General features: G+C 40.5%; 1 protein-coding gene across 8 annotated transcripts in view; it reads left to right on the plus strand.

The window, feature by feature from the left end:
• The window catches only part of TPK1 (thiamin pyrophosphokinase 1), a 284,419-nt gene that overhangs the window by 204,993 nt on the left and 52,604 nt on the right, over nt 1-26,822 (plus strand). For 5 of the 8 annotated variants that reach the window (XM_057431251.1, XM_057431250.1, XM_057431247.1 and 2 more), the window contains one exon: nt 19,474-19,585. In XM_057431251.1, the coding sequence (XP_057287234.1) occupies nt 19,474-19,585 (112 nt within the window). Of the gene's footprint in view, nt 1-19,473; nt 19,586-21,491; nt 21,702-23,354; nt 23,491-26,822 lie in introns of those variants that run through there. The other 3 variants (XR_008975134.1, XR_008975133.1, XM_057431249.1) reach the window with 2 other exon arrangements.

Raw genomic sequence — 26,822 nt, forward strand, 5'->3', positions numbered from 1 at the left:
GGCTCCCTCCCATCTTCTTGTGCCCCTCTTCATTGGCAGAGCATGAGACTGAAAAGTTCCTGGTCAGGGCAAGCATTACGTAGTGACAACTAAAACCATTGGTGTGTTATCAGCGTTGTTCTCAGACTGAAGTTGAAAACACAGCAGTGCACCAGCTACTAAGAGGGAGAAAAATAACTTACAGCTGAACCCAGGACAGGTAGAAATGGATAGGGAAAGGGGTTTACACTCAGGATAGTATATCATATCTGTATGAAAATATCCTGTATGTATTATATTCCAATACAAAAAAAAAAAAAATCTATTTTATTTTAAAGATTACTGTTCTTAAAGCTGACTACAAGTAATTGTATAGGACCAAATCGGAAACAAATGGTTTAGGCAGCTAGGCAATATATCTGAAGTAAAGAAAAAAACATGGGGGAAAGGCAGGGATGGTGGCATTAGAAAAATGAGTGCTTCTGTTTTTAAGCAATGTTGCACATGCAGTTGTCATTGTTAACAAGACATGTCTGACTTACCTGAGCTCCCACTGGGCCCTGGGGAACTTGATCATAGAATCATAGAGTGGTTTGGGTAGGAAGGGACCTTGAAACTCATCCAGTTCCAACCCCCTGCCATGGGCAGGGACACCTTCCACTAGACCAGGTTGCTCCAAGCCCTATCCAGCCTGGCCTTGAACACTGCCAGGGATGGTGATACTAGTGAGAGGAGAGGCAGATGAGTGCAGAGTGCACTTGAAAACATCTCTGAAATTTCACTGATGTGCAGAAGAAATGCTACAGGAGCATGACCTACAACAGGCTCTTTCCAGTGACACCTCTGTGAGATACGGGAAAGGGAGCATCCCTACTCAAGAAAAGTACTGTCAGACATTGCCTGTTCTCTGAAGCATCTTGGACTAAAATACCAGAAGCATTGAGCATCTTTACACTCTGGTTAGTAAAAACAACTTAAAGGCTTTTTTACTGGACCTGCTGGTGTCAGTGACTTAGGAGTGCTTAAATGGATTTTTACTCTTCTGGAAACAAGCTAAAAGCATTAACTTCTGTTTTGTGCTTGCTCTGCCTAAAGCAGATTTTTCCAATTTAGTTAGGTTCTCTTGAAAACAGGCTTTTATAAGTAAATACTGATGGCTGATTAACCATCCTGAAATAAAACTGTTATCAGATGTTTGAAACATGGTGCATGAAGAAGAAAGTATGTATATGTTGACTTGAAAGCTAATTTCTACTTTTCAGTGCATCTGCAATAGTTAATAAAACTGAGGAACCTGCAGATGTACTTCCAAGGACCTGAGCTTGGGGAAAGCATGTCTTTTAATTTACTTGGTTCTAGTGCTTGGGAGCAAAAAAACACCCATGACATGGTGAAGTGGTTTCCCAACTTGTGCACTGTAGAGGAAGGAGATGTCTCAATCAAGGCAGATCTTTCAAGCCCGACACTATTTTTAGCATGTATAAGTGGAACAGCCATCACCTGAAGAAATGTCACATGAAGAAACATGGAAAAAAACCTGTAAATTAATCTACAGAATATATTTTTATGTGTTCTTTTACAGTGCCCATCAATAAAATACCAATATACTGCTGGCTGGTTACTTGTCACTGTAAGAAAAAACAATTGGATTTTGGAAATTGATTTTCGTAGAAAGGAGTGCAGAAATCTTAGTTTCAGATAAGTATTGCACACATTAATTTGGCTTTTCTCATTCATTCTTATTTCAAGCGTAATTGGTACAGCAGTATACAGCCTGTAATTAATGCAGTGGGCTCAGTTGAATAACTTTGTAACTGACAAGAGATGGTGCTTTTTGACCTTCATTTTAATATTGCAAAATCAGTCAAAATGAAACAACTTCTGCAAAAGAATGAATAAAAGATGGTTTGGAAGATGTCCTTTTTCAATAAAATAACAACTTTCTGTTTGATGATCCATTAGTCATTGATAGCTGGTCTCATTTTTGGTGAGAAAAGCAAGTAATTCTTTGTGACCTTTTATTTCTGCTCAACTTAAAAGACAATCTGATTCTTTTTTATAGTTATTTCTATCTTCTGCTTTAGAAATATCAGATCTTGCTCTGGAAGGTGTAAGAGTTCCAACTGCAAATTTCCTTCTTTCCCCCTCCTCCATCCCAATTTTATGAGCCTTCATTGTTTTTACTTTGGAGTAACATAAAAGCAGAGACATCTGGGGGGTGATGAGGACTGGGGCTTCCCTGGCACTGGGAGACTGGGGGTGAAGGAGACCTGGCAGCCCAGCCCAGCCCATCCCACCACCCAAGCTAGGTGACAGCCCCAGCCCTGAGCCTTGGGCACCAACTTGGGGATGGAGATGGGACAGGACATGGACCCAGGAGGTCAGGGGCTAACAGCAGGATATGGGGTCCTCGGCAGCAGGCAGGGTGAGGGAACACCAGGGGGCTGGGCAGGAACAGTGAGGGCTTGTAGGGTGCTAGGACCCCAGGAGGGTGTTGGGAAGGGGATTTGGTGTTCAAAATCAGTGATGTGTTTATCAGTGAGTTCAGCTGAGAGGGAGTTCAGGTGTTCTCATTACTGCAGGAGTCAGGCCCTCCCCTCTGCATACACAGCTTTTCCATGAGGACCCCCACACTGTGGTCTGTTTTTTCTAGTTGTATACTGGTGAAATTGTGGCAGGCTCCTTTACTCAGTCTTCTGGGCACTGGAGGACAAGTGAAGTGTTGCACAAGAGGTGGGCATAATATACAAAAGCTATATGGCTGCTGGTGAGAGATGTTGCATTGCCTTGGCAACAAGTACATTTTAAGTCTGTTGATCAACATTTTACTTGCTTCCCGTGCTTATAGTTTTATGAAACCTGCTGGTTTTTAGACAATGAAAAGAGATTTCCTCAGGAATGTGAGCCCTAGGTCAAAAGAGTTATTTACACGAAGGAGAAAAATGGTGCAGACCGTGCACTGTGTGGAAGCATAAGGTTTAGCAGCAGCAGCAGCGTATTCATGGCATGCAGAGGCAATTACCAATAATCTTGTTTGAATATGAAAATGAACAGTCTTTCATGTTGCTCAGGGTAGGTTTGGGGTTTTTGCTTTCTTGTTTTCCAGGAAGTGAGGGAGCTTTCCCCATCAGGCAGGTATTGTGGAGCTGATCTTTAGACAGCTACAGAAAAGGCATCCTGTGGTGCCTTTCTCTGCCTCTGGTTAATAATAGCTAATCTGAAAGCAGGAATAGATTCAAAAGCTTACCCATGTACCTGTTGCATTTGCCAGCTGACTTTCTTATTTACACAGGGATCCCTGTGAGAATTTTCCAGGAAGGGCAAATTTGTGTTTTAAATTAAAAACAATAACAAACTGCCCTTTGGGCTAGGCAGGGACTGCTGGAAGTAGATACGTAAATGCTTTTTAAGGAGCTAGGATACATTGATTTCATCATTCACCTTTCAGGTCTTAAGTCTGCTGAAGTCTCTGCAGTGTATTTCAGTAGTGATTCAAATTCATAATTATTAGATGAATCTGTGGAAGGAAAGAAGAAATCCCATCTTCCAGTCATTGAAATCTATGGTAAAACGTTGCCTTGCGCTGAAACTAAGATTTGGCCTGTAGCCTGCTGGGTTTTAGTTGTGCCACGTAATTACATGCAGTACTGTTAACGCAAACCAAGATTGACTGTGTGTCAGTAATCTGCAGAAGGCATTAATGAGGTTTTGGGGAAGATGGTGGAAATGAAACATGATCAGCTGGCTGGTTAATGGGCATTTGCTGCATACAGTCTAGTCACTGAAACATAGGTTCTTTCATTCACAAAGTCAGACCAGATTTGTTAATTTTGTTCAGGCTCTGCAGATGGCCTGAACGATGCATTTTTGGAAATGTCTTAAAATATTTCTGTATGATGATATGAAGGCAGCAGTGAAGAAGGAATTCTTGAGATGCAACATGAGGATTCTGTTTAACTGTGAAGCAGAAAGTACTTTACAATTTTGGACATGCTTATCTTTGATAAATCCCTGTGGTGAGCTCTACCTTTGGCTGCTGTTCAGCCTTTCAGTGTGACAGTCATCTAATCTTTTTTAACAAAAGTTAGAAGCCTTTCTTATGGCAGCAAAAGAAATGGACCCTTATTTTTCTCTTGCTGAATGAATAGGTGCCTACATCAAATAGTTTTTAATCTCAGCTGTGTGTATGTGATCAGTTAGTGGCCTGATTTAGGGCTAATATTATCCTTCAGTCCTTCAAATGTCATATCCCTAGTATATATCCTGTTTACTGTACAGCCCACATCTGTGTTCAGGATAAGCTTCGATATACAGTGAGCCAGTTTAAGATGTAAACAGCATTTCCTTTTCTTACACAGCATAGCAGCTTATCTTTAACTTGGAACACATTAGAATTTGTCTTTCTAAGCCAGGATTTTTTCCTTTTCATCGTGGAAATAGTGTTTAAAAATATGCATGGTGTAAATGTGCAGTGAACTGTCATACAGTCAGAGGCTTAAGGGCTTTATAGTCCATAAGAATCTAAAATCATATTCTAGATATCACTAAATGTTTGAAATGCCAGGTTAACAGTATTTTCAATTAAAAATGTATGTGTAGGTATCATTTATTATATGTATGTGTATGTGTATTATATGTATATATATGTGTGTGTAGTGTACCATTTATTACTTGTGTCCTTTTCTGAAAATAGGTGAAAATGCAGTCTCTGACTTGGAGGTGTGGAAAAGTTGCACTAGAAAAGTTCACCTTTGGTTTTAGAGAGATTGTCCTTCTCAGGATTAACTACACCCAATTTTTAGAATGTGCTGTTGAATGATGAAAACTCTAGAATCTCATTAAAAAAAACCAAAACTTACTCAGCAGGTTATAAATATTAATGCAGATGAACATCATGTGTGGTAACAGTTCTGTATGTTCATACCTGCATGCACTCTGGAGAGAGAAGTGATTCAGCAAAAAAGCAGTGTAATTGCAGGTAGTACATTGTTCTAGACATATTTACCTCTGATCTTGGAATATGGGGAAAGAGGGTAATTATTCACAAAACCATTCTGCTTTTGAGCAGAGGCAAAAGATATGTGCAGTGCATGGCTGCTTGTGTACACAACCTGTTCAGTAGAAAACGCATTGCTAGTTGTCCAGAGGTTTGATGTATAAACTCACATTACTTTTAGTGATAGTTGGAATAGCTCATAAGAATATATGATAGGCAAATGTTTTCTTGGAGCTCTTTGTGATTCTTCTGATTTTAAAGACAATCATAAGTTTTGACTGCTTAGACATTTAATTGAGCAAGCCAATGAGACATATGAAGTCTGAAAATACTTAAAATCTTACCTGTACACATTATGTCTGCTGACACAAGAGTACACAAGTTCAAAAAAGGTGAAGAGTAGACATCACAGCTGTGCCCCAAAGTGCTTGGTTCTTAAAACCTCCAAGCTTAGAGTGGATTTAAGGCTACCTCAGGTGCAGATGTCAGGAAACACTATGGTGGTTTTAGCTGTACCTGTTAGTGGTTTAAGATGCAATATCCTGGAAGTGAGCTTGCTACTTTGAGCATGAAACTTAAACTACTGACACATTTCTTTTGGATGTAGCTGCGGTAACTCTAGGTTAAGGGTAATAACTCAAGTTTAAGTTTTGTTAGGTCTTGCTCTTTCTTTATTTTCTAGGCTAAAATGTGAAAAATGTTCAGATTTTCTTTAAATTCTTTTGAGAAAATCATTAGCTGCTCTGAAGAAAACTGCCTACGGATTATACCTTGTGAAGCAAATTTAAGGATTATACAGTCGATAGCTGCAAAGACAGCAGGTGGAAAAGAAAAAGGTCATAAGCAACGAAGCAGCTAGTAATTCTGACATTAAGACAAGACACATGGAAAATTAACCCCTTTGCAAAACAGAACCACCACAGAGTTTATAGCTGGAATTCCCAGATGCCAATGGGCCCCTCAGAGACAGAGCTGTCTGATATGAATGACATCTAGACTGAAGACAGTCCAGCACCTCAGGAAATTGCAGAGCAGTCTATGTAATAGTTGTTTCATTTTCAGCAGCTGCAGCTGTTTAAAAACTGAAAGGAGTATTCCTCCATCCAGCAGATAGGCAAAGAGGCTGCATAGAATCAGTAAGACAGAGTTGTTTTATTTTTGTGCACAAGGATCAGGAACACTGACATTTCCCCGCTTTGTTTCTGTTACATTCATTTATTCTAGAGCTATAATAGATGTACCTGTCTTCCATAGGTGTTTCTCCTGTGCTGGTCTGAGAGCAGGTTTCTGGGATGAGTCACATTTTGCAATACAATGCAGCAGCAGCAAACCAAAATGTCATATCTTAGCATTGAAAGCCTGGGGCAAGCTTGGATTTAAGGTTGGATCTGAACTTTCTGATTGTTCTGTATCTGAATTTATCTCCCCTTGCTCATGGATGTAACCATTTCCTAAGAGAAAAATGTGTTTCTTTCTCAACCAGTGCAAGTCAGTACCATGTATACCGTGCTTGAAATGAAGGAACATGTGTGGTTATAATTCAGCAGGGAGGGGGAGAAACTTAGTAAACAAGGAGGTATTGATTTATTCTTTGATCTCATTATTTTTTAGTTCCTTAATGTCAAAGTATGGTGAGCGTAAAACAGTAGTAGTTTTAATATTTAAATCTGTATACACGGTTGTATGTATGACTAAAATGGTTATTTCTTACAACATATCCTAGTAGTCATGCCCAGCTTCAGGAATAATTTTGAGAGGAACTAACTTGTGCAGTGGAGAGATTGCAGGTCTAACAGTGTGCCGCATAGGTTTTTCCCTGTGTCAATATATTATTACCTACTTTATAGCAAGAAAGAGGTTTATCTAGACAGAATGAAGAAAAGATTAAATGGAGCTAGGATGCAGTGTGAGAATTGTGGTCATTAACTTGTAAGCAGGTCACAAAATGTTGCAATTTATTCAAATTTATTGTTGAGAAGGTTAAATTTCAGTTTGGGAATTTGGGGGGTTTGGTAGCAGCTTTGTTGTTGTAACTGCTTAAACCACGTGTAGGCATCCAGGAAATAAGTCAGAAGTAGTTTCTTGTCCTGTGTGCTGTAGAATCAGCATATCCACTGCCAGTGTGCTCCTGTGATTCCTCCTTTCAGGAGCCTGTGAGCAGCAGTCAGTATACTGATCGGACTCTCACTCCCCTTGAATCAACCCGTGTGTTTCAACATTAAACCCAGAACACTTAAGGAAGTTGTTGTGCAGGTTGTTTGCTGCTTCAGATTCTGTCAAGTGGTTAGCCTTAATCTGCTCTGGTGATGGCAGACCTAGCTTCTCAAATACCTCGCTGACTGTAATGGCTAGCCACTTTCAGTGGAGGCAGATGATGTTGTCCTCCAACTATTATCACAACTGTCTTAGATCTCCTTCATCTCCGGACTCTGTGTCTGTGTCAGCCAGCAGTACAGACCAGGGAAGGAGGTTCTTAGGGCTGAAGCACTTCATGGTGACTGATGTCCCCACTGTATGTGTTTCAGTGTGTTTTATTTCACACTGGTCCTAATCTGGGTCTGTGATTCTGTGTATGCCTGTTACTGGGTGGAGTGCTTTAGGTGCTCTTCTGAAGAGCATCTTTCAGTTTAGCTTTGTCCAGAAGGAATTCGCTGTGCTCTGGCTCCCTGTGAATCAAAGCACAGGATGTGGACACAGTCCACAGTACTTTTAAAAAAATCAATCCAAACCTCCTGATCTGAAGTAAATTTTCCCCATAAACACACTATGAATTATAAAAGCCTCCTAGTATAGAATCATGGAATGGTTTGGGTTGGAAGGCACCTTAAAGCTCATCCAGTTTCAACCCTCCTGCCGCAGGCAGGGACACATTCCAGTAGACCAGGTTGCTCCCCATGCAACCTGGCCTTGAGTTTTCCCTCATTTTATCCATAGGCGTATTTAAATCCATTATCACACCTGGATGGATTTTTTTTCCCTTTATGGAAATTACTTCTGTGATTTCAGCTCGGACCTCCTTCATTTCAACGCTGCAATTTTTTATCTTGTCCTCCACTGCTGGATTCAAAGTTACCTTTACATTGCTGATATCCCTGGCAGATGTCTTTGTCTGACCTGTGTGCTCCTTACCACCTGCCAGATTTCCTTCTCATTTAAATTCTCAGAAGCTTTATCAGTGTTGTTTGCCAACAGTTTCACTCCAGTTTGATAAAAGTTCTGCTACCCCAGAACTTCTGATGTCCCTTTAAAACCTTGGGTTTGATTCTCTAGTCTTGCTTCACACAGTCAGATGTAACATTTCTGCTGTCTTGTTATGTCTTGCAATGGGAAGCATCTTAGAGATCTGAATTCATTATTTTTTTTCTGCTTGAAATTTAAGTGCAAGCTCCCAGGTGGATGGACATGAAGCAAAGGGGGAAACAACTGCATCTACAGTTTGACCACTGAAAGATAATTTATCTAAAATGGAAGATTCGCACATTTTGGTTAAGTTTTAGCATGACATTTAAGGCCCAGGTGTGACAACAGAAATCTTGGTGCAGTTAAACATTTCTTTTGATGGCCTCTTACAGTGTCTTTACCAGCAGACAAGGAAGGATTTGAATGACAGGAAATGAAAACCTGGTGGCTTTTGACACCCTCTTGGCATTCTCAGGACCTGTGGGGAATCCTAGGCTGGTGGCTGAGAGCAGGCGATGAGATAGAATGGTTTCCTCATCAAGAACTAATGGTGATGACTCACTTTCATCAGCAGTAATGTTTTTTTGAAGCTAACAGAAAACACTAATCTCAAGAATTTATTGGTCCTTGAGGCTGATACGATGCTGCCCTGAAACTATCCTATGAAAAGCAAAAGAGAGGAGAAATCAAGAGAAACAGGATGTACAAATTCAGAAGTCAGACCCGATTTCTTTCTTCTTCCTTGTATCACCAAAAGACAAGTTGCAATCCTGTGGTCTAAAGTGGAGATGGAGGCCAAGAATTCTCATTACGTTATTATGAGTTGTTCACATTTGAACATAGTCAAAAATGATTCTTTTCCAAACCTCATTCTCTCTGACAGCTAAGACAAGCACATACTATTTTATTGTCCAGACAGAAATTAATAGTAACATATTTCATCAAGGCCAGGCTGGACAGGGCTTGAAGCAGCCTGGTCTAGCAGAAGGTGTCCCTGCCTGTGGCAGGGGGTTGGAACTGGATGAGCTTTAAGGTCTCTTCCAACACAAACCATTGATTCTGTGATATGTGGAGGTAAAAGTTTCCCATGAAAGCATGTAGCAGCCTATTTCACTGCTGAAGAAGTCCTCTCCTGTGTTTCAGAATCTGACCTGGAGTATGTTCTGTGGTGTTTATGCTCACTGCCACTCCCACTGGGAAACTGGCAGGAGAGAGGATCATGGGGAAGAAGCCTGCTGCTGACTGTAGGGGACAGACAAAGTACTCAGAGGTGATGAGCAAAGGGAAACAGAGGCACAGCCCAACAAGCAGCTACAGGAGGGATGTCTGCAATACCTGCAGCTACAAAGACAAGGCTTTGGTATTAGATAGCTGGACCAGCTCAGCTTGCCAAGAAGGCATGGAAATAAATGAACTCCACTGCTCACTCGTGAAGGTTGGGAAAGGTATGCACGTACACGTATGTTAGGAAGAGGAAAATTGTCATTAGATATAAGAAGATCCTTAAAGTAGATGGAGATATGGAGAAATTGACAGATATATTCACAAACAGCCACATGTAGTTTTTATATAATGAAGACAACTTTGTTCAGATAAATAATTCTCAATCAGTATATGCTCTTATGAAATTGGGCTGAAATGTTCATAAGCATACAGTAAGGCTGAGAAAATGAATTTACCTGTATGTATTGCATTTAATTCATCATAATTTATAATTGAAATTGAGGAGGTGAATGTACAGTATTTGAGGATCCAAAAATAACATTAGGAAATAAAGACACCTAATTTTCAGAAGATTCTAAGTGTCTGCGGTGTCCCGCAACCCAGTTCCTGGAACACTACTAGTTTTTTTAAAGCTGGACGGAATTGAACCTTCAGATTCCTCTTGGTACCATGTGTAGGCCTTAGGGATTTGTTGAAAGAGAATGTATTTTCTGATAGCAGAAAAGTTCTCCTGGTCTGCAAACTTCCACAGCCTTGTTGCTGGTAGTGTTTTGCAGCAAGCAGTAGGGTTTTCATTCTGAAGGCTTAAATGGCTTGAACGCAGTTCAATCTAGTTGTAGCCCAAAGGCATCTCACTTCATGGAGCAGAAGCAGCCATGAAATCACATGAATGCTTTCCAAGAGGGAGATGTAGCTAGAGAACATTAGAATGGCAGAAAATATTGTATCCAAGAGTAATGCATCTAATTCCATAAGCAATCCTTGATTATGTATTGTTTAATGAGAGACATCAGACTCCTGAAGTTTATTACTACTTTAGCTTGTAATTAATTGTTTAGCTCTTAGATTTTCTAAGGATTTGGCCATATGTTTTCTTTCTAGCTTGTCTTTATGTTTCTTCTTTGATACTTTTGTGGTGATTTACTATCTCATGACTACAGGCTACAAATAGATTTGACAGAGCAAGTTTCTGTTTCATAGGAGGGTTCAGCACCTTTTCCAGAGCGTGGGTTCTGACTTGCTATTGTGTGAAGCAGACAGAAAATATTTATGTACAGAAAGTGGAATATATATGTCAAAGGGCCTAAATAAGCAGTGTTACTTGTTCCAGTCTTTCTGCATTCAGCAGGGTGAGCTCTGTGTTGTTTTTACAGCAACCTGTCACTCTGACCCTTATTTTATGTTTTTATGTTGGTGTTTTTGTATTATAGTACTCTGTATTTGATACAGCATTACTTATTCTACAGTGGTCCCCTGCTTCATGGTTCAAATGCTATTTTATTGCCAAACAGTAAATGGAAAGGATTGCATAGCATATAGATGGCATAGCATTGATCAGATGGACTACAACAATCACCTGTTCCAGCTGCCTGACCACTTCAGAGCTGACCAAAAGTTAAAGCAAATTAAAGACACAATCAAACGCCTGTCTCTTCACACTGAGCTTGCATCAAAATGTTGAGATTATTTAACTGAATATGTGTACTCTGGAGCCATGAATAGATCACAGGGTGTGGCTGTGAGGCATAGGTATGGTACAGGCAAATGCATTTTGGGTTAGGCATTTCCATAGCGAAGAAAAGCCTTTGTGCAAAGCCCTGATGAGAACTCACCTGTACCACTAGGGACATTTCTCATTCCTCAGGTTCAAGAAAGACAAATTCCATCTGGGATCAAGGCAAACAAAGACTGAGCAGTTGATTAAGGACATGGAGGCCCTACAGCTGATGATGATGATGAGAAGGAGCAAGACTGAGAGGGTTGCTATCAGTTCCATCACTTTCAAGAAAGATATTGAGGGTAAAGGCCAAAGGAGGACGATAGATAGTGAAGTGCAAGGGAAAATATGGTAAAGAACACAAAACCATTTAGGACTTCTTTCCAAGCGTATGACATAGAATCGCCTAGTTTGGAAAAGACCCTTAAGATTATCAAGTCCTACCTTTACCCCAGGACAGGTCTAAGGAAGACAAAATCCACGTGGGGGTTTTATTCTTTTATAGTCTGCTACACAGTGTAATTTCTTCCATTCTTTGTGGTATTTTGAATATACCAGTATAATTCTTCTGGGATGCTCCCTCAGAATTATAACTGTGATGTCAAATGGGGGGCTACAAAAATGCTTTCAGGGCTTTAAAGTCTTGTGAGAAAAGATGCCAGGCTGACTGTTTATGATAAGAAACCACTGTCAAATATTTAGGACTTGGGTTGGCCTACTTTGAATGCTTTTAGTGTGCTTGTGAATGTTCATCTATATTCTGAGGACCTAATCTGTCACTTGATGACAGTGATGACGTGGGTGCAGTTCCCACTGAAGTGCAAGGGAACTGACGCTGTGACCATTATAAAAAGGCTGTTGCAAATAAACTTCATAACCTTATCCAAGTGCGATTCCTGAAGGAGGCAAATTGTTTCTGAGGGTATTACAGTATTCTGTTCCCCCACCACATGCTCCAAGAAAAGAATGGGGTTCTGCATGGACTACAATCTCTAACTGACTGCTTAGCTATACAAGAAAATGGTGGCAGGTGGTAAAAAGAGGAGAAAAATACATATGTTTGAAGTTTCTCTAATTATATTTGTTCTTCCTGACCTGATCAACATGTCTTTGAATTTCATGGGTGTAGAGAGAAGCAGTCAGTCATTGCTGGGGCGTAACACTTCTTCAAAGCCTGCTGTTATAATGCAGAATCTGTTTCCTTGTCTACTGAAAATAGATACAGTTTCTTATCCCAGGTCAAAGAATGTCTTTGTAATAGCAGCAAATTATTCTTTCCTGTAAGAGAAATCAAGAAGGGGTGCTGAAAATTATTCCCAGAGTTCATTATTCATTACTTCAAACCTCCCTGTTTCTTACTTAGAGGTATGTGAAAGTAACAGTCAGAAATGAAGGGGAGAGAAGAGTATATATGACACTCCACTACTCAGTGCGAAGAACTCGGTCCATCAGTTTGATTGTACCAAAGAAGTTATAGGGGTCAGGCTTCTATGAAGCCCCTAATCATAAAATGAAGCCCCTGAATTTGAAGCCACTTCTACTAAAAGGATGGTGGCACATAAGAGGAGTTTTGGGGTCATGATTTGCTGCATCATATAACACATAAAAAAGCAATGGCATCACATGGATGTAGAATGAAGAGTACAAGAATCAGTAAGATGATGTTGACCAGCAGCCTGCTGCTCATTCTTTGTTATGCAGCAGAGAAGATTTCCAGGTCAGATTTTGGAGGAGGAGAGCCCAAGGAGATTTGCCAGTATGTCTGGGAAGACTTCTGAGAACAGATAAACAGATTTGATTCTTAGGGAAGTTGCAAAGGCACCTGCTACAACAGCCAAAGAAGAGTCAGGTGATCAGTAGTTGATGAAAGAAAATATTAATCTCTTCCCACTAAATAGGATGTGACAGGCTCCATCACAGGATGGACTGTGAAGAACTACGTGAAAGGAAAGACAGATTAGCTGTAATAGGGAAGAAAAAGCAAGTTGCGTAGACAGCAACCCAGACAAGCAAAAAATACATCAAATATTGTTGTATAGCATACATTAGTAAACACTGATGTGCTTTAGGCTTGGTAACCATACTTTTTTTCTTAACAGAGCCTAAGCACTTTCAAAGTACAAACCACAAACCCCCTAGCACTATATACTCACACAAAAAAGTGTGTATTCTTACATAGCATTAAGGTGCCTTCCAGCAACACTTTGTAATTCAGTGCTGTGAAGACATTTTCTTGCCACAAGTTAGGTGGACAATATCCTGTCTTTTAAATTAACTCCCACACTTCTCTAATACCAAGGAAAAGAAGAGAATGTAGGCTAGGTAGAAGAGATCCTCTGGACTCTTCCCCTGTAAAAGTGCATGAAAAGAATGAGCAGTTACACAAAATGTATTACGAACTGGTGTATGATGAGAAAGATTATGCTGTAATTTTTATCACTTAGGAATTACAGAATATTAGTGTCCTTAGTGAAGGCCCCTCTACATTGACAATTTGACTGCAATGTTGCATAATAATTATACAGGCAATATGAAATCTTCAGCAGCTTGTCTACTTTTCACTCTTATCTGTAATCTATTACACTCTGTAGTCTCATAAATGGGTGTAAAGAAAATGGTTCTGATGCTTTTTTTTAAAGGCATCACTAAAAATGCTAATTAAGCCTAGGATGATGGGGCTGCTGAGGATAGGGCATCAAATGCACAAGCTCAAGGATAAAATGTCACACTGGGCTGGTGACGGCTTGCTTGACTTTAGAGAAGGACCAGCGAGTTCTTCATTGTCATTGTTTCACACTGTGTTTGTGGGGTGTTTTGCACTGATTTGTGGTAGACTGAAGAAAATGTTGTGGAATTCCATTTGCAAGTGGGAATGAGTGTTTTCATCACTGCATTTGTGCACTTTAGCAATGTCTACACTGCTGGCAGGTTTAACTGCTTGCAGCCTCCAAAGAGAAACACTTGTGCATTTTTTGAACCTACGACTGCTCTTTTCTCGTCAGTCAAATGTTGAGTTCAACAAATGCATAATTGTTTGAAAAGACAGCGATATTGTAGGGTTTTAACAAAATAGCTCTTCTAAAATACATCCTTTTAGAAAAACTGACTGCAGAAAATACTTTTACTTGCTCATGCTGCAGTAGGTCATGGGCAAACAAGGGATGCACCTGCTGTGATTAGTAAAACGTGCTGTGGATGTTACATCAGAAGTGTACTCTCCGGAGGGTTTCAGTAGAAAAAGTTCACATGTGGATGTGTGAAACTCTGGGATCATTTCCTCTTTGTGGATAATTTGTGCGCCAGATGAACAGTAGCAACAACTTCAATGCATAACCTCAGGGTACAGTAAATCTTTTCAGTTTAGTGGCACTTACCTCCACAGGAATTTCTTTCTATACCCTTGTCATAAATTGGTTTGAAGCAGATGTGTTTATTAATTGGGTCTAATAATGATTGTAATTTATTGTGTCTCTACTGCCTTTGAGTTTATTCACTCTAAAGTCATTGTTTTATGGAGTGCTCCCCTTGAAGGGTAGGCTTGATGGTACTCTGCCTTACAAATAACTGATATTCTGAAGTCTGTCAGTTCCAGTTCGGGACCACTAACATCTGATAGTAAGGATCAGCTGAATTGGGTCCAACAGTTTTCAGTACTGAAGTAAAGTAAATTTGCTGTTTATTCCATAGGAGTTTGAGCAGTCATTGGTATGATATACAAGAGCTTTTAGACTTCTGAGTTTTCACTAGAACTGTGGATAATGTTATTTTCAAGAGCAACAAAAAGCCTGGTTGGCTCAGATGACATTCTTTGAATAGCATTCATGCAATAGCAGCTTATGCATATTTGTTTGACAGTTGATGATATTTTAGGGTTGTAACAAAATAGCTCTTCTTAAATACATCCTTTTAGAAAAATGGCTGTATTGTGCTCACAACCTCAGCCTGAAAGCTTTTATTATTGTTAAGTTCTTACACAACTAATGATTAGTAGGAATACTTCTGCAACTTTGCTTTTACCTTATTGTCAGTGATGATACTTGATTTGAAACATGAATGTTCTCAGCTTAGTTGCATCCTTGTTCCTTTCATCCTCTCCGCTGCAGTCTTTGGTGAGTGTGTTGGTTTCCACCTATTCCCTGAATTGTTCATAAATATACCATTTTCTGCACCCAGATGTTTATGTGCTAAAACAGATTGTGGGGTTTTACCATTTCCTTGGGTAACACTATGACATCTGCATTTAGTTTTTTGCTGCTGCTGTTTGTTTTTAAGTGTGTGCTGCCATCTATGGAGTAATCATTGAAATAAAGCTGATCTGAAATTGCTTTTTATCAAAAGACTACAGAAAACAAGATCTAGCTAGCGGAGGAGGTTTCATAGAGCAGAAAACCCTGTTCCTCTGTAGTCCCAGATCTCACAGCAAGCACAGGTGAAAATCAGCTTCTGGGAGTTAAGTTTTCAGTAATTCTGTATATGCTGGAAAAAAACTGCAAGGACAGCCTGAAAATTAGAATAAGGTTGCTTTGTCTTTTAATCCTGTAACTCGTTCCTTTTCCTCCTCAGTTACAGTCCTTCAGCAGTTTCCAAGATGCTTATTATATCTTTCTTCATTTGTTTTTTAAGGCTTAATTTTAATTCCTTATTCTTTCCTAGCATCTTGTCCACTGGCTTTGTGCTTCTCTTTTGTGTCAATTCCAGCCTGCCAGGTTCCAGGTTTCCCTCCTTCACATCCCTTCAGAATGCAGTTCTGAAGATCAGTCATCATTCTCTCTGTCTTTCATAACATGTGGTAGCTTTGTATCTATTTTTGAGTATACATTTATTGTAATACATTTATTCAAGTGGGCCTGGAAAGTACTTGGAGAAGTCATTTTCTCTGTACTGGGGTATCTGTGCATGCAAAAAGCTATCGGGTTTTATCTTGATACTGCTCATATGCTTTTCAGCTTGCAGAATTGACTGAGGATTCTAGTGTCTTATAGCCTTGAACAGGGTTAAATGTATTAATTCCTCGAATCAGACTTCCTTTCAGTTAGGAGGTGTGACACAGAACAACTATGTCTTTAGGTGCTTCCTCAGCAAAAGGAATGTTGGAGTGGGTGTATATTTAACCACTATTTCTTAAATACTTTCTTCTAACACAAGGTATTAGAATCAAAAGGAAAAGTTTAACCTATATGGATGAAGCGTTCTTAAAAATACCTTCTGACATTTTCTTCTTATTGCTGAACTTAGAAATTGATCTTATTTTCCAGCATCAGAGACAAAATGAAGAGAAAGAAATCAATGTTCTTCAAAACAGACTTAATAAGATAAAAATCAATGCATCTGTATGATTTGCCATTTTTTTAGGACTGGTATCATTCAAACATGATAATATTTGATTCCTAAGTTAAATGTGAAAATATTTCAGTTACCACCTACAGAGGCAGAAAAAACCTTAAGAAGGAGGGATTTATTTAGTTAAACTTTGGTTTTTGTTTTAATCCTAATTTTGGAACTTGGAGTTCTGCAGAAACTGAAAACAGTTTCAGATTTTAAGTGCCAGTATATAATTGTTCCTTTAATCACAGAGGCTTAAATGGAACAAATTATTACTTGTATTTGCAAATTACAAGCTCTGATCCTCCCTTCCTCCTGCAAATAGCAGTTCCGTCTTGCTCAGTTGAAAGATCTGTACTCAAAAGTTTGAAGATCAGCTTGGGCTCCTCATTTCCCCCATGGCAGACTCACAGTGCTTTGAAAGTAAAGCCTTACTTAGCAAATGCGTTGGCTGATTACTCTTTTTTGGCAAAACCAGAATGGGTTAGTTGGGGTTTTTGGTTGGTTGGTTGCGGTTTTTTGCCAGTGTTCATTCCCCTTTTCTGCCCCCACCATCCTTAATAACATTAAGATCCGTTATTGATTTATTTAAGGAAAAGTCTTTAAGTGCCTTGTGTACTATCAGTGACCCAGTCTCTAAACCACAAGCTTGGCTTAACAGTTGAGAGTGGGTTTTAACAAATAATTGGCATTTTAATATTTAAATTCCTGTTTACTTACTGCCTTGGGTTTAGCCCTTTGGGCTTCTGGTTTGAAATTTCTTAACTGAGGGCTAGAAAACATCTTTTTAGGGAAGAAGGTCAGGATTCTCACATAATTACTGGCATGTGTGAACAGGGAAGCATTAGACATTGAAAAAGTTGTGATAAAATCCTCCATATTAGCAGGCATCTGGTAATGGCATCTTTTGGTTTAGAGGTTTATTTCATGAGCACAGAAAGACAGCTTTCTGCATAAATTTCTGCTGAATTAAATTCCAATCTGTAAACTGGGCTGGAATGTCATAAGATGGGAAATGCAAACCCAGTGGTAGGTTTTGAATTTATATGTCCAAAAATGGACAGGTTTTGTGTATATAGGTCTTAATCAGGTTCTCTTTCTGGCCAGTTACTTCTTTTTCAGATTCCTTTACTAATTGATAAAAGTAGTGAGTTTGTTTCTCTCCTCCAGCAGCTCTGAGCAGCAGTGTGTATATCCATTGGGAACAGGCAGTCCCACCCCTTCATTCTCTTCATCATCATCTTCATTATAGACCATATCTGCAATCACATAACAAGAGACCTTGCACCTCTACCTCTCCTTTCATCCTCCCTCTGTACTGCGAGAGAGAAGTAGCATGCCTTATTGCACAGCTGAAAGGTTATCAAGCCTGAATTTGTTACACCTCTGGATCTGGCAGGCAAGTGTTCACAACCACTTTAGAAATACATGGCTCATCTCCACATGAACCTGGACATCCTGAGAAGGTACTTGATATTGGATTGGTTTTCTTGTTGCTCTGCAGACAGACAGGCTTAAGCTATGCAGTCTGATACTCCCTAATTTACAGCTTTTCCAAGGTTCATTTGTTAACTGAGAGCATGACATGTATTGAAGTTGTTTCTTCATAATGCATTTGGCATTAACAGGAGAAGCTGTCGAATCCTCAGACAGCAACAGCTCAGCAATAAAATATTTTGCCTCCAGTTTTGACTTTCTAACTAGTGACTTCATATTTGCAAGGGCATTTGGAATGAACGTATGAGAGAACAGGGTGAATAAAAAAAGCTTAAATACATTTTCCAGACTAAAACTGTGAAGCAGTATTTTTGCTGCTTGGGACATTTACCTGAGTTATATAGTTTAACTGTTCTTCATTCTTTTGCTATGAAACCCAGGCATCCTGCTTAACAAACTACTCACGAAATAGTCATTATGTTTCAGAGACGTCTTTTATTTTGGTAGATGATTAACTGGGTACATCTGATTTTATTTATAGTGGTGCAGAATTTGTGTGTAAAAGACATGCTTAAGGGTTTGACTTGCCTGTGAATTCAGAAGAGAATAAAATGAAACCCCAACAAAACTTCCGTTCAAAGAAACATTCCTCCAGGTGAAGCCCATGTTTGTTGGAAAGAAATTACCCATGTAGAAAAGACCAGAGGATGATTTCTTCACCGATCTTGTCACTGTTTTGCCTTTGCTGTTTTCCTGTAGCTACTTTTCATAAAACACTTTCTTAGAACACAAATTGTGCCAGATCTATATCATTCAGCTTCTTTTCCCCCTTTTTATTCTGTAAAAGATTTTCACTCTGTTCTTCCTTGCAATTGTTCCTATGCTGGTACCTGGCAAGATGTTCACACAGGGTCTGTAAGTACTGATTAAGAGCTTGGTCACAAATCCGTCATCATGAAGAGCTGCAGCTTCTCCTCCACCTCATGAACTCGATAGTTAGAAGATAAATTTAGCTTGCATGTACAAAAAAATGTGTTGTAATTTTACTTTATTGTTCTTGCGTAGTGTAATCATGTTCCTTTAAATATTTAGGTCAATTTTTCTAGCACCTGGTTAAGTTTCTGCATGTATTCTTCCTTCTGGGAAGAGTATATGCCTGGAGAAACACATGAATTTTTACAGATGCTGTCAAAACAATGAAGGAGTTTCAGTGGTGCTTCGACTAGCATTATTTAGGAAGTGAAGCAGCTGTTTAGATGAGGGGAAAAAATGAATGACTGGGTTAGGATGCCTTCATTTCACAGGGACAAAGAGCCTAGCTTTGACAGAAGCGCCTCTTTCAAAAAAGCCAGGGAAGAATGAGCAAAGCCAGATTCTGATTAGAAAAGCCTAGACAAACTTTTTGAAAGCCCTGAGGTCTGCAGCCTAAGCACACGTGTCTCCTCCCTCAGTAAACATCAGTGACCTGTATTCCTGCAGCCAAGTATTTCCGAACCTTTGTGGGATATTCTGGACCTGTCTCCATCCAAGTGTTTTCTAGTTCGCTTGCAAGGTCTGTTGGCAAATGCAGTTTGGGTCCCTAATGAGCACTGACTCCAGAGGCCCTTCTGTCTTTCAGGGCAAGCACAAGCTGCATGTGGACACGGGACTGGAAGGCGACTGGTGTGGCCTCATCCCCATTGGGAACCCCTGCGAGAGTGTGACCACGACAGGCCTCAAGTGGAACCTCAGTAAGTCAGACACCTCAGGGATGGGGGGTTTGATGTTAACCTAAAGGCATGTTTACATGAGCCTCACCAGTGCTGAAGGGCCTGATGTGTTTGAAGGTGGAACATGGCATTGTATCCCTGCCAGGCCAATTTTTATCTAGAAATGAAGGGGGGTTTGGAAAAAATAGAAAAGAAATACATTTTTACCTGAGATGTCACAGGCAGAAACATGTTTTCCATTTGGGAGTCGTTGTGCTGTTTAAATAGAACATTTGTTGAGGTCATGATACATTACCACCTTGATACATTGCCCTCCAGGGAGGGGAAGCTGCGAGTGTCTAAACTCCTGGTTATAAGCTATAAAGTTATAACCAACAAATAATAATGTGATACAGATTATTAAAGCTACCTCCCTTCCCCTGAACTGCTTCACTTACATTGTCTGTTTGTCAACTCTGAATGAATAGATATCTCTCTTATTTTTCAAGTGGGAAAAGGTGCATCTGATCTGGAACAGGGACATTTATCTGTAGAAAAAGGAGGTTTCTTGACCCCCACCAAAATGAAAACCATCTTCATCCTCCTGCCTCCTCCTCCCCCACTGAGTCATTCAGAATGTATTTACTAAGAAGAATAATGGGATATTTTAGATACAGATTAACAAGGGAAGCAAAGCAGTAATTGGGAGGCTCTGGTCTTGGAATGTGATTTACATGGCCAGACTTCAGAGCCATCCCATGCAAGAAAGGGCACATGGCTCTCACAGTTTGTAGTGCAGTGCCTTGGTTAGTTAATACGTAATTGGATATTGACCCACTGTGCTGGCCAGTAGGACGTGTGATAGTCCAGGGAGTGTCTTCTTCCACTGAGGGTTTGACCATGTGCAATTGAGATTGTAGGCAGTAATGGCTCACTGATGATAGAAGATACAAACATGGCATTAACTCAGGACTTGAGAGACTTGCCAGGTAACTGCTATCTGGATTATAAGAGCTGAATCTATTGTATAAGGGATGTTCTCTTAATTTGATAATGAGTTAAATATTTTCATTTGCACTGATGGGTACAGTTGACAAGTACCAAATCTTCATCTGTTTATCTCCTGTGGCCTGTTCCACTGAGGGACTTCTCATTTCTCAGTAAATGTTCTCCCCTCCAGAGTGAGGTCAAAGAAGCTCAGAGTAGCCTCATGTTAACTAAGGGAGTATCTCTGAAGCCTGTGTTGCTTTGCAGAAGGCTACTGCATGGGTCAAAATGTGATAGATGCAGTGAGGTTGCAGTCCTTTCTGGTGGTTTTGATTATTAGTTTAAGTTATTTTTCAGACATAGGGTTTTTTTGAGTTTAATGACATAAATCTCATCAAATTTACAAGGTACTTATTAGAAAGATGGTAGCTTTAAAGGTGGTCTACTCCCACAAATGACATGGCTTTGTTCCTACTAGTTTATGACTGCCTAATCTGCTGAAGCAAAGGAAAGAACAGGGTTATTACCTAGTTGTGCCAGCTATAGGGGAAAGCAGTGGGGGGTGCAATGGTTTGGATCTCGGTTTGGGTTGATATATCAGTTGCTTGCGTGCTTGTGGTTCTAGTTGTGCTGTAATAAAACTTGGTCAGGTCACTTAGAGGCGTAGTTGGATATGGAGCTACAGGGACTTTTATTACACTTAATTTGGTATTTTATTTCTTTTGCTTTTTCTGGGGGAAAAGATGTATTTAAGTGTCTGTTTCCTACTTGTTTCATGTGAACATGACACCATCTCTGCTTCTCGCAGTCCCTGTTGCTGTCTGTTTCCAAGAGGAAACCTCAGATCTTGACAGTGCTTGCCTTCGTGATGTGCTGCACCCCATTTCAGGCTACACTTTCAGTATTCATGTTTCTCACATGTCCTAGTTCCTTTATTTATTTCTCTGTGTTATCATTTAAGATACATGAAAACAAAAATGCTCTGGTCTTCCTTGAAGATGTTTATGAGAAACTAAGGTCATTACAACCTGAAACTGCTCTCCTGCCCAAGTGACTAAAGCTAACCTTTACTCATCCAAATACAAATTGTGGTACCATGTTATATTTCAGATATTGATAAAACAAATTAAAGTGTAACTGCATCCTTGAAAAAGGAAGCCAGTATCTCAAATACAGCATATGGTTAGTTGTGACTTGCTTGGATTTTTAACTGGAATAAATAAGCCTTACATTCAGGTAATCTAAGTTTAATATTACTTTTGATTGTGTTGATGGCTTCTGTGCTGCCTGTAGTTTTGCAGTTGCTTCTAAAATGTCAGTCCTCCTGTAAATTGTGATGGAGAAGCAAAGGCTCACCTGGGAAGAAGTGGGAAAATGAAGATATTGAAGTGCTGCATAGATGTCAGCATTGGTGCTGATGGCTGACAGTAGCAGAGCTTCCTCTGTTCATTCGTTAGTGGCACTCTGACCACACGCCTTCACAAACCTCGATGAATAAAATGGTTTGGTTTATAAATTCATTTTCATGTGTAAATCATGAAAGAAAATGAATTCTTAAGCCAAACTTGACTTGAAAGGCCTTTCACTCCAGGTTGTTATGGAATTAATTGAATATGACCTAACAAGTTTGGTTTTAAAAAGTTAGGTTTTGAGTCCCCAGAATATTTGTGTTAAGTATCGGGGCGCTAAACTAATTCCACAACTTTAGTTCTGTCTGAACAGTCAAACATGATGTGTTTTTAGGTGAGAAGGGAGCTCCGATTTTTGCAGTCATTTCCAACAAGTCAGAATTCAAATAACACTGCAGTACAGGAAAGAGCTGGCTTTGCATTGAGGTTTTTAATGTTTAATACTGATATCTGTCTGAACGTATCTAGATTACTCTGCTGATGAAAATGTGTAAAACCTTCAAGGGGTAGTCAAATGTTATCTGTGTCTAATTCACGGCTCCTGTGGTGACATTTCATAGCTTCTGAATAGAGACAAGGAAAAATACCTGAGACAGAAGCTGTATTGGGGTTGAGAGTAGGCTACCAAAGGTCTTATTTCAATGGGTGAATTAAGTGAACCTGAAATCTGTGAATTCTCCTGGCAGCAGAGAAACAGTGAGGTCTTGATTATATTTTTAATATTGCAGAATTCAGTATTTTTGTGTGTCTGTGTGAGAATGCAGCATGTGTGCATGCTTATCCTATCTTAGTTATTTCCTAGCACTTGGCACATTTATATTCATTCTCATCTTCTGGATGGAAGACCCTGGGAGGAGGTGGTGGAAAATTGAATAGAGGAAATTTTTTTTAACCCATACTTGCTACTGTGTAGCACACATTCAGAGCACATTATAAACATATTCTTTGCACTCCCAAAGGGATACAGATCTTTTCTCTATTAAAATCTGATTTACAGCACAGAAATCAGATAATGCTTTATCTGATTTGACTCACCTGGCTGCTTACTGGTAACAGTCCTCATGTCTAATAAATAAGTAATGAAAAATCCAATAACACCAGAATTACCCGGCATTCTTCATTAGGGCCTAAGTGGTGCTTTCATGGAAAGTAAATAAGAATGAAGGTAGAAATCAGTTGCAGTGCTCATGGAGAAAGAGGTTGGAAGATAATTGTAGGTTTTCCCCAAGAAATTATTCCTTTTCTAAGAAATTACTGGAGAAAATATTCTTGCCAACTAATTTACTCTTCATCCCTATGGTCCTTTGAGATGCTGTTTGTCATACCTGTGCTGAAAATACCATTGTGTTTGTATAAACTGTGTGGGTATGTGATTGTGCTTTCCAGGTAATTTTCATGCAAATTTGCTTCTTTAGGCAGGGAGTTAAATTGCTGAAAAATGCTACCATTCAAAAGAGTGCCACTGTCATCCCTTCAAAAGGCAATAGCAATAACAATGGGAGCAAGACCTTTCTCTAGCAACAGATCATCCACTGACTACTAGCTTCACAGGTAGATAAACAGGATTCAGAATCCTTTCGATGCTGTTTACATTGTTAGAATTGAAATGTTTGCGCTGTGCTTTTTTCACTGCTTTGCTTCATTGGGGTTTTGTTGACATGTTATGAATGGAACAAAAAAGATTACAAAACCAGTAGGGTTTTATGTCTTAGGAGAATTCAGAGTCTAAAAGATGAAAAGAGTAATTCTTTAAAGTAAAAGTCAGAGGTAAGGGACTGTTCTGGGAAAGGCTGTAAATGGAGATGGGCAGCTGTCTATGTGCTAGTGAAGCTGTTTAGATAAGCACTCTAACCTGTTTCATAACTGAAATAACTTACATGGCCCATTTTGCTGCCCAAGTTTATTCTGACCAAAGCAAACTGAGCAGCACTTCCAGGAGTAGTTCTGTTTTCGGGGCTTCACAGCTGGATTCCTCTTTCCTCTGCTTTCCTCTCCTTCCCTCCCTTCTCTTGTTCTTCACTGGTACAAGACGCCCAGTCCATCAGCTGGGATCAGTCTTCAGAGCTTCAGTGATGTATTTTTTTCCTTATCCATTACAGCTTTATGACCCTGGGTAGAGCAGGATGACAGAAATGATGCTGCTGCTCCCAAAGTGATAGGTCGCTTTAACTTTTAGTGATCTATTTGCCCGTAGGAGTGTTTGCTGCCTGCCTTCCAGGGTCACATAATGTATTACAAGGTGAGGCCTGCTGAAATACTTTTCCAATAAAGCATATGTTCTGATGGTGGCAGCCTGGCATCCCACTGGTTTACTGCGAATCAGCAAAAGCAACAGTGAGGGCATTGCTTAGCATTGCATTAAATGATTTTGAACCAGAAAGACCATTTGGCATACATTAAAGGACTGTTGAACACAGAGCTCAGTTGTGCTCGGCCCCTAAACCTGTATTTGTATTTCTTCCTGAACAGCAGCTTCAAAACTCAGTCAGCCGATTCTCAAATCTCATGCAGAGATTTGAAATGGGGATTTGAGGTCACATGTTCAGTCAATTTCCATGTATTTCAGTGGATGTTTGGAATTTGTAAGATACTTGCTTCCTGCTCTCTAAAGCAAGGTAGCAGGGTCCTGGCATTCAGTTTGGAAAGGCTGCTTTAAGGTGATAAACAGAAATGCTCTTCCAGGTAGCACTGTTGGGGCAGCATTACTGCTGTAGGACTCTACTTACAGAAAGATTCATGTGAGTACCTTAGTTCTGAGCTAGCTCAAACCACTTCCAGGGGTAAGTTTAGCCCAGCTGGATGGCTGTCTTTAATGGGACATGGGGAGTGTATATATGATCCTTTCATACAGCAATAATAGGCAGTAATTACCAAGAAGGGGTAGAATAAAAGCATCACAGAGACTTCCCCAGCACAGCTGTGCACAGAGCAGGTGGCTCTCCAGAACCTAAGTGATACCATCCTGAAGTAAACTGGAGACACTTCCTTGTGTCTAGCTACATTGCCATGGAACATTGCAACTACGTTGCACAAGTCCATGGGTCCTGATGAGATCCACCCGCGGGTCCTGAAGGAGCTGGCAAATGAAGCTGCAAAGCCTCTGGCCATCATATTTGAGAAATCATGGCAGTCAGGTGAAGTTCCCGATGACTGGAAAAAGGGAAATATAACCCCCATTTTCAAGAAGGGGAAAATGGATGACCCGGGGAATTACAGACCAGTCAGTCTCACCTCTGTGCCTGGCAAAATCTTGGAGCAGATTCTCCTGGAAGGCATGCTAAGGCACATGAAAATCAACAAGGTGCTTGGTGACAGCCAGCATGGCTTCACTAAGGGGAAATCCTGCCTGACCAACTTGGTGGCCTTCTATGATGGGGCTACAGAACTGAGGGACAGGGGTAGAGCAGTTGATGTCATCTACCTGGACTTGTGTAAAGCGTTCGACACTGCCCCACACGACATCCTTGTCTCTAAATTGGAGCGACATCAATTTGATGGATGGACCACTCGGTGGATAAAGAACTGGCTGGATGGCCGCATGCAAAGAGTTGTGGTCAATGGCTCCATGTCCGGCTGGAGACCAGTAACAAGTGGCATCTGTCAGGGATCGGTGTTGGGACCGGTCTTGTTTAACATCTTCGTCGCTGACATGGACAGTGGGATTGAGTGCGCCCTCAGCAAGTTTGCCGATGACACCGAGCTTTGTGGTTCGGTTGATACCCTGGAGGGAAGGAATGCCATCCAGAGGGACCTTGACACACTTGTGAGGTGGGCTGATGCCAGCCTCATGAGTTTTAACCATGCCAAGTGCAAGGTCCTACACCTGGGTCAGAGCAATCCCAGGCACAGCTACAGGTTGGGCAGAGAAGAGATTCAGAGCAGCCCTGCAGAGAAGGACTTCGGGGTGCTGGTCGATGAGAAAATGAACATGAGCTGGCTTCAGTGTGCGCTTGCAGCCCAGAAAGCCAACCGTATCCTGGGCTGCATCAAAAGGAGTGTGACCAGCAGGTCGAAGGAGGTGATCCTGCCCCTCTACTCTGCTCTTGTGAGACCTCACTTGGAGTATTGTGTGCAGTTCTGGTGTCCTCAACATAAAAAGGACATGGAACTGTTGAACAAGTCCAGAGAAGGGCCACGAGGATGATCAGGGGACTGGAGCACCTCCCGTATGAAGACAGGCTGAGAAAGTTGGGGCTGTTCAGCCTGGAGAAGAGAAGGCTGCGTGGAGACCTCATAGCAGCCTTCCAGTATCTGAAGGGGGCCTATAGGGATGCTGGAGAGGGACTCTTCATTAGGGACTGTAGTGATAAGACAAGGGGTAATGGTTTAAAACTTAAACAGGGGAAGTTTAGGTTGGATATAAGGAGGAAATTCTTTCCTGTGAGAGTGGTGAGGCACTGGAATGGGTTGCCCAGGAAGGTTGTGAATGCTCCATCCCTGGCAGTGTTCAAGACCAGGTTGGACGAGGCCTTGGGTGATAAGATTTAGTGTAAGGTGTCCCTGCCCACAGCAGGGAGGTTGGAACTAGATGATCTTAAGGTCCTTTCCAACCCTAACGATTCTATGATTCTAACCATGGAAACTGATTTATTTCTTACTATGGAGCTGAGAGGATTGTCAAGAGAGCAAAATGCTGTTCTTCCCTGCATCCCTTACATTTCTTCAGACCCTGCTTTTCCTAATGGAAATGTAACCTGAAGGCATGAGGAAATAGGTTGCTCTGCCTCAGCCAGCTTTGGTGCAGATAATCCTCATCTCTCTGGCAGTAGGTTGGTAAGAATACCAAAGTTACTCAAAAATCAGAAGCACCCTGCTACTACTGAAGGATATGAGTTGTATAGATGAAGCACCTTGCTGGGGAAGAGAGAGGTCTGGAGAGAGCC

Source organism: Pezoporus wallicus, unplaced genomic scaffold (genome assembly GCF_028554395.1).
Source record: "Pezoporus wallicus isolate ANWC-B61680 ecotype Strahan unplaced genomic scaffold, APGP_CSIRO_Pwel_v1 scaffold_11491, whole genome shotgun sequence".
Classification (NCBI taxonomy): Eukaryota; Metazoa; Chordata; class Aves; order Psittaciformes; family Psittacidae; genus Pezoporus; species Pezoporus wallicus.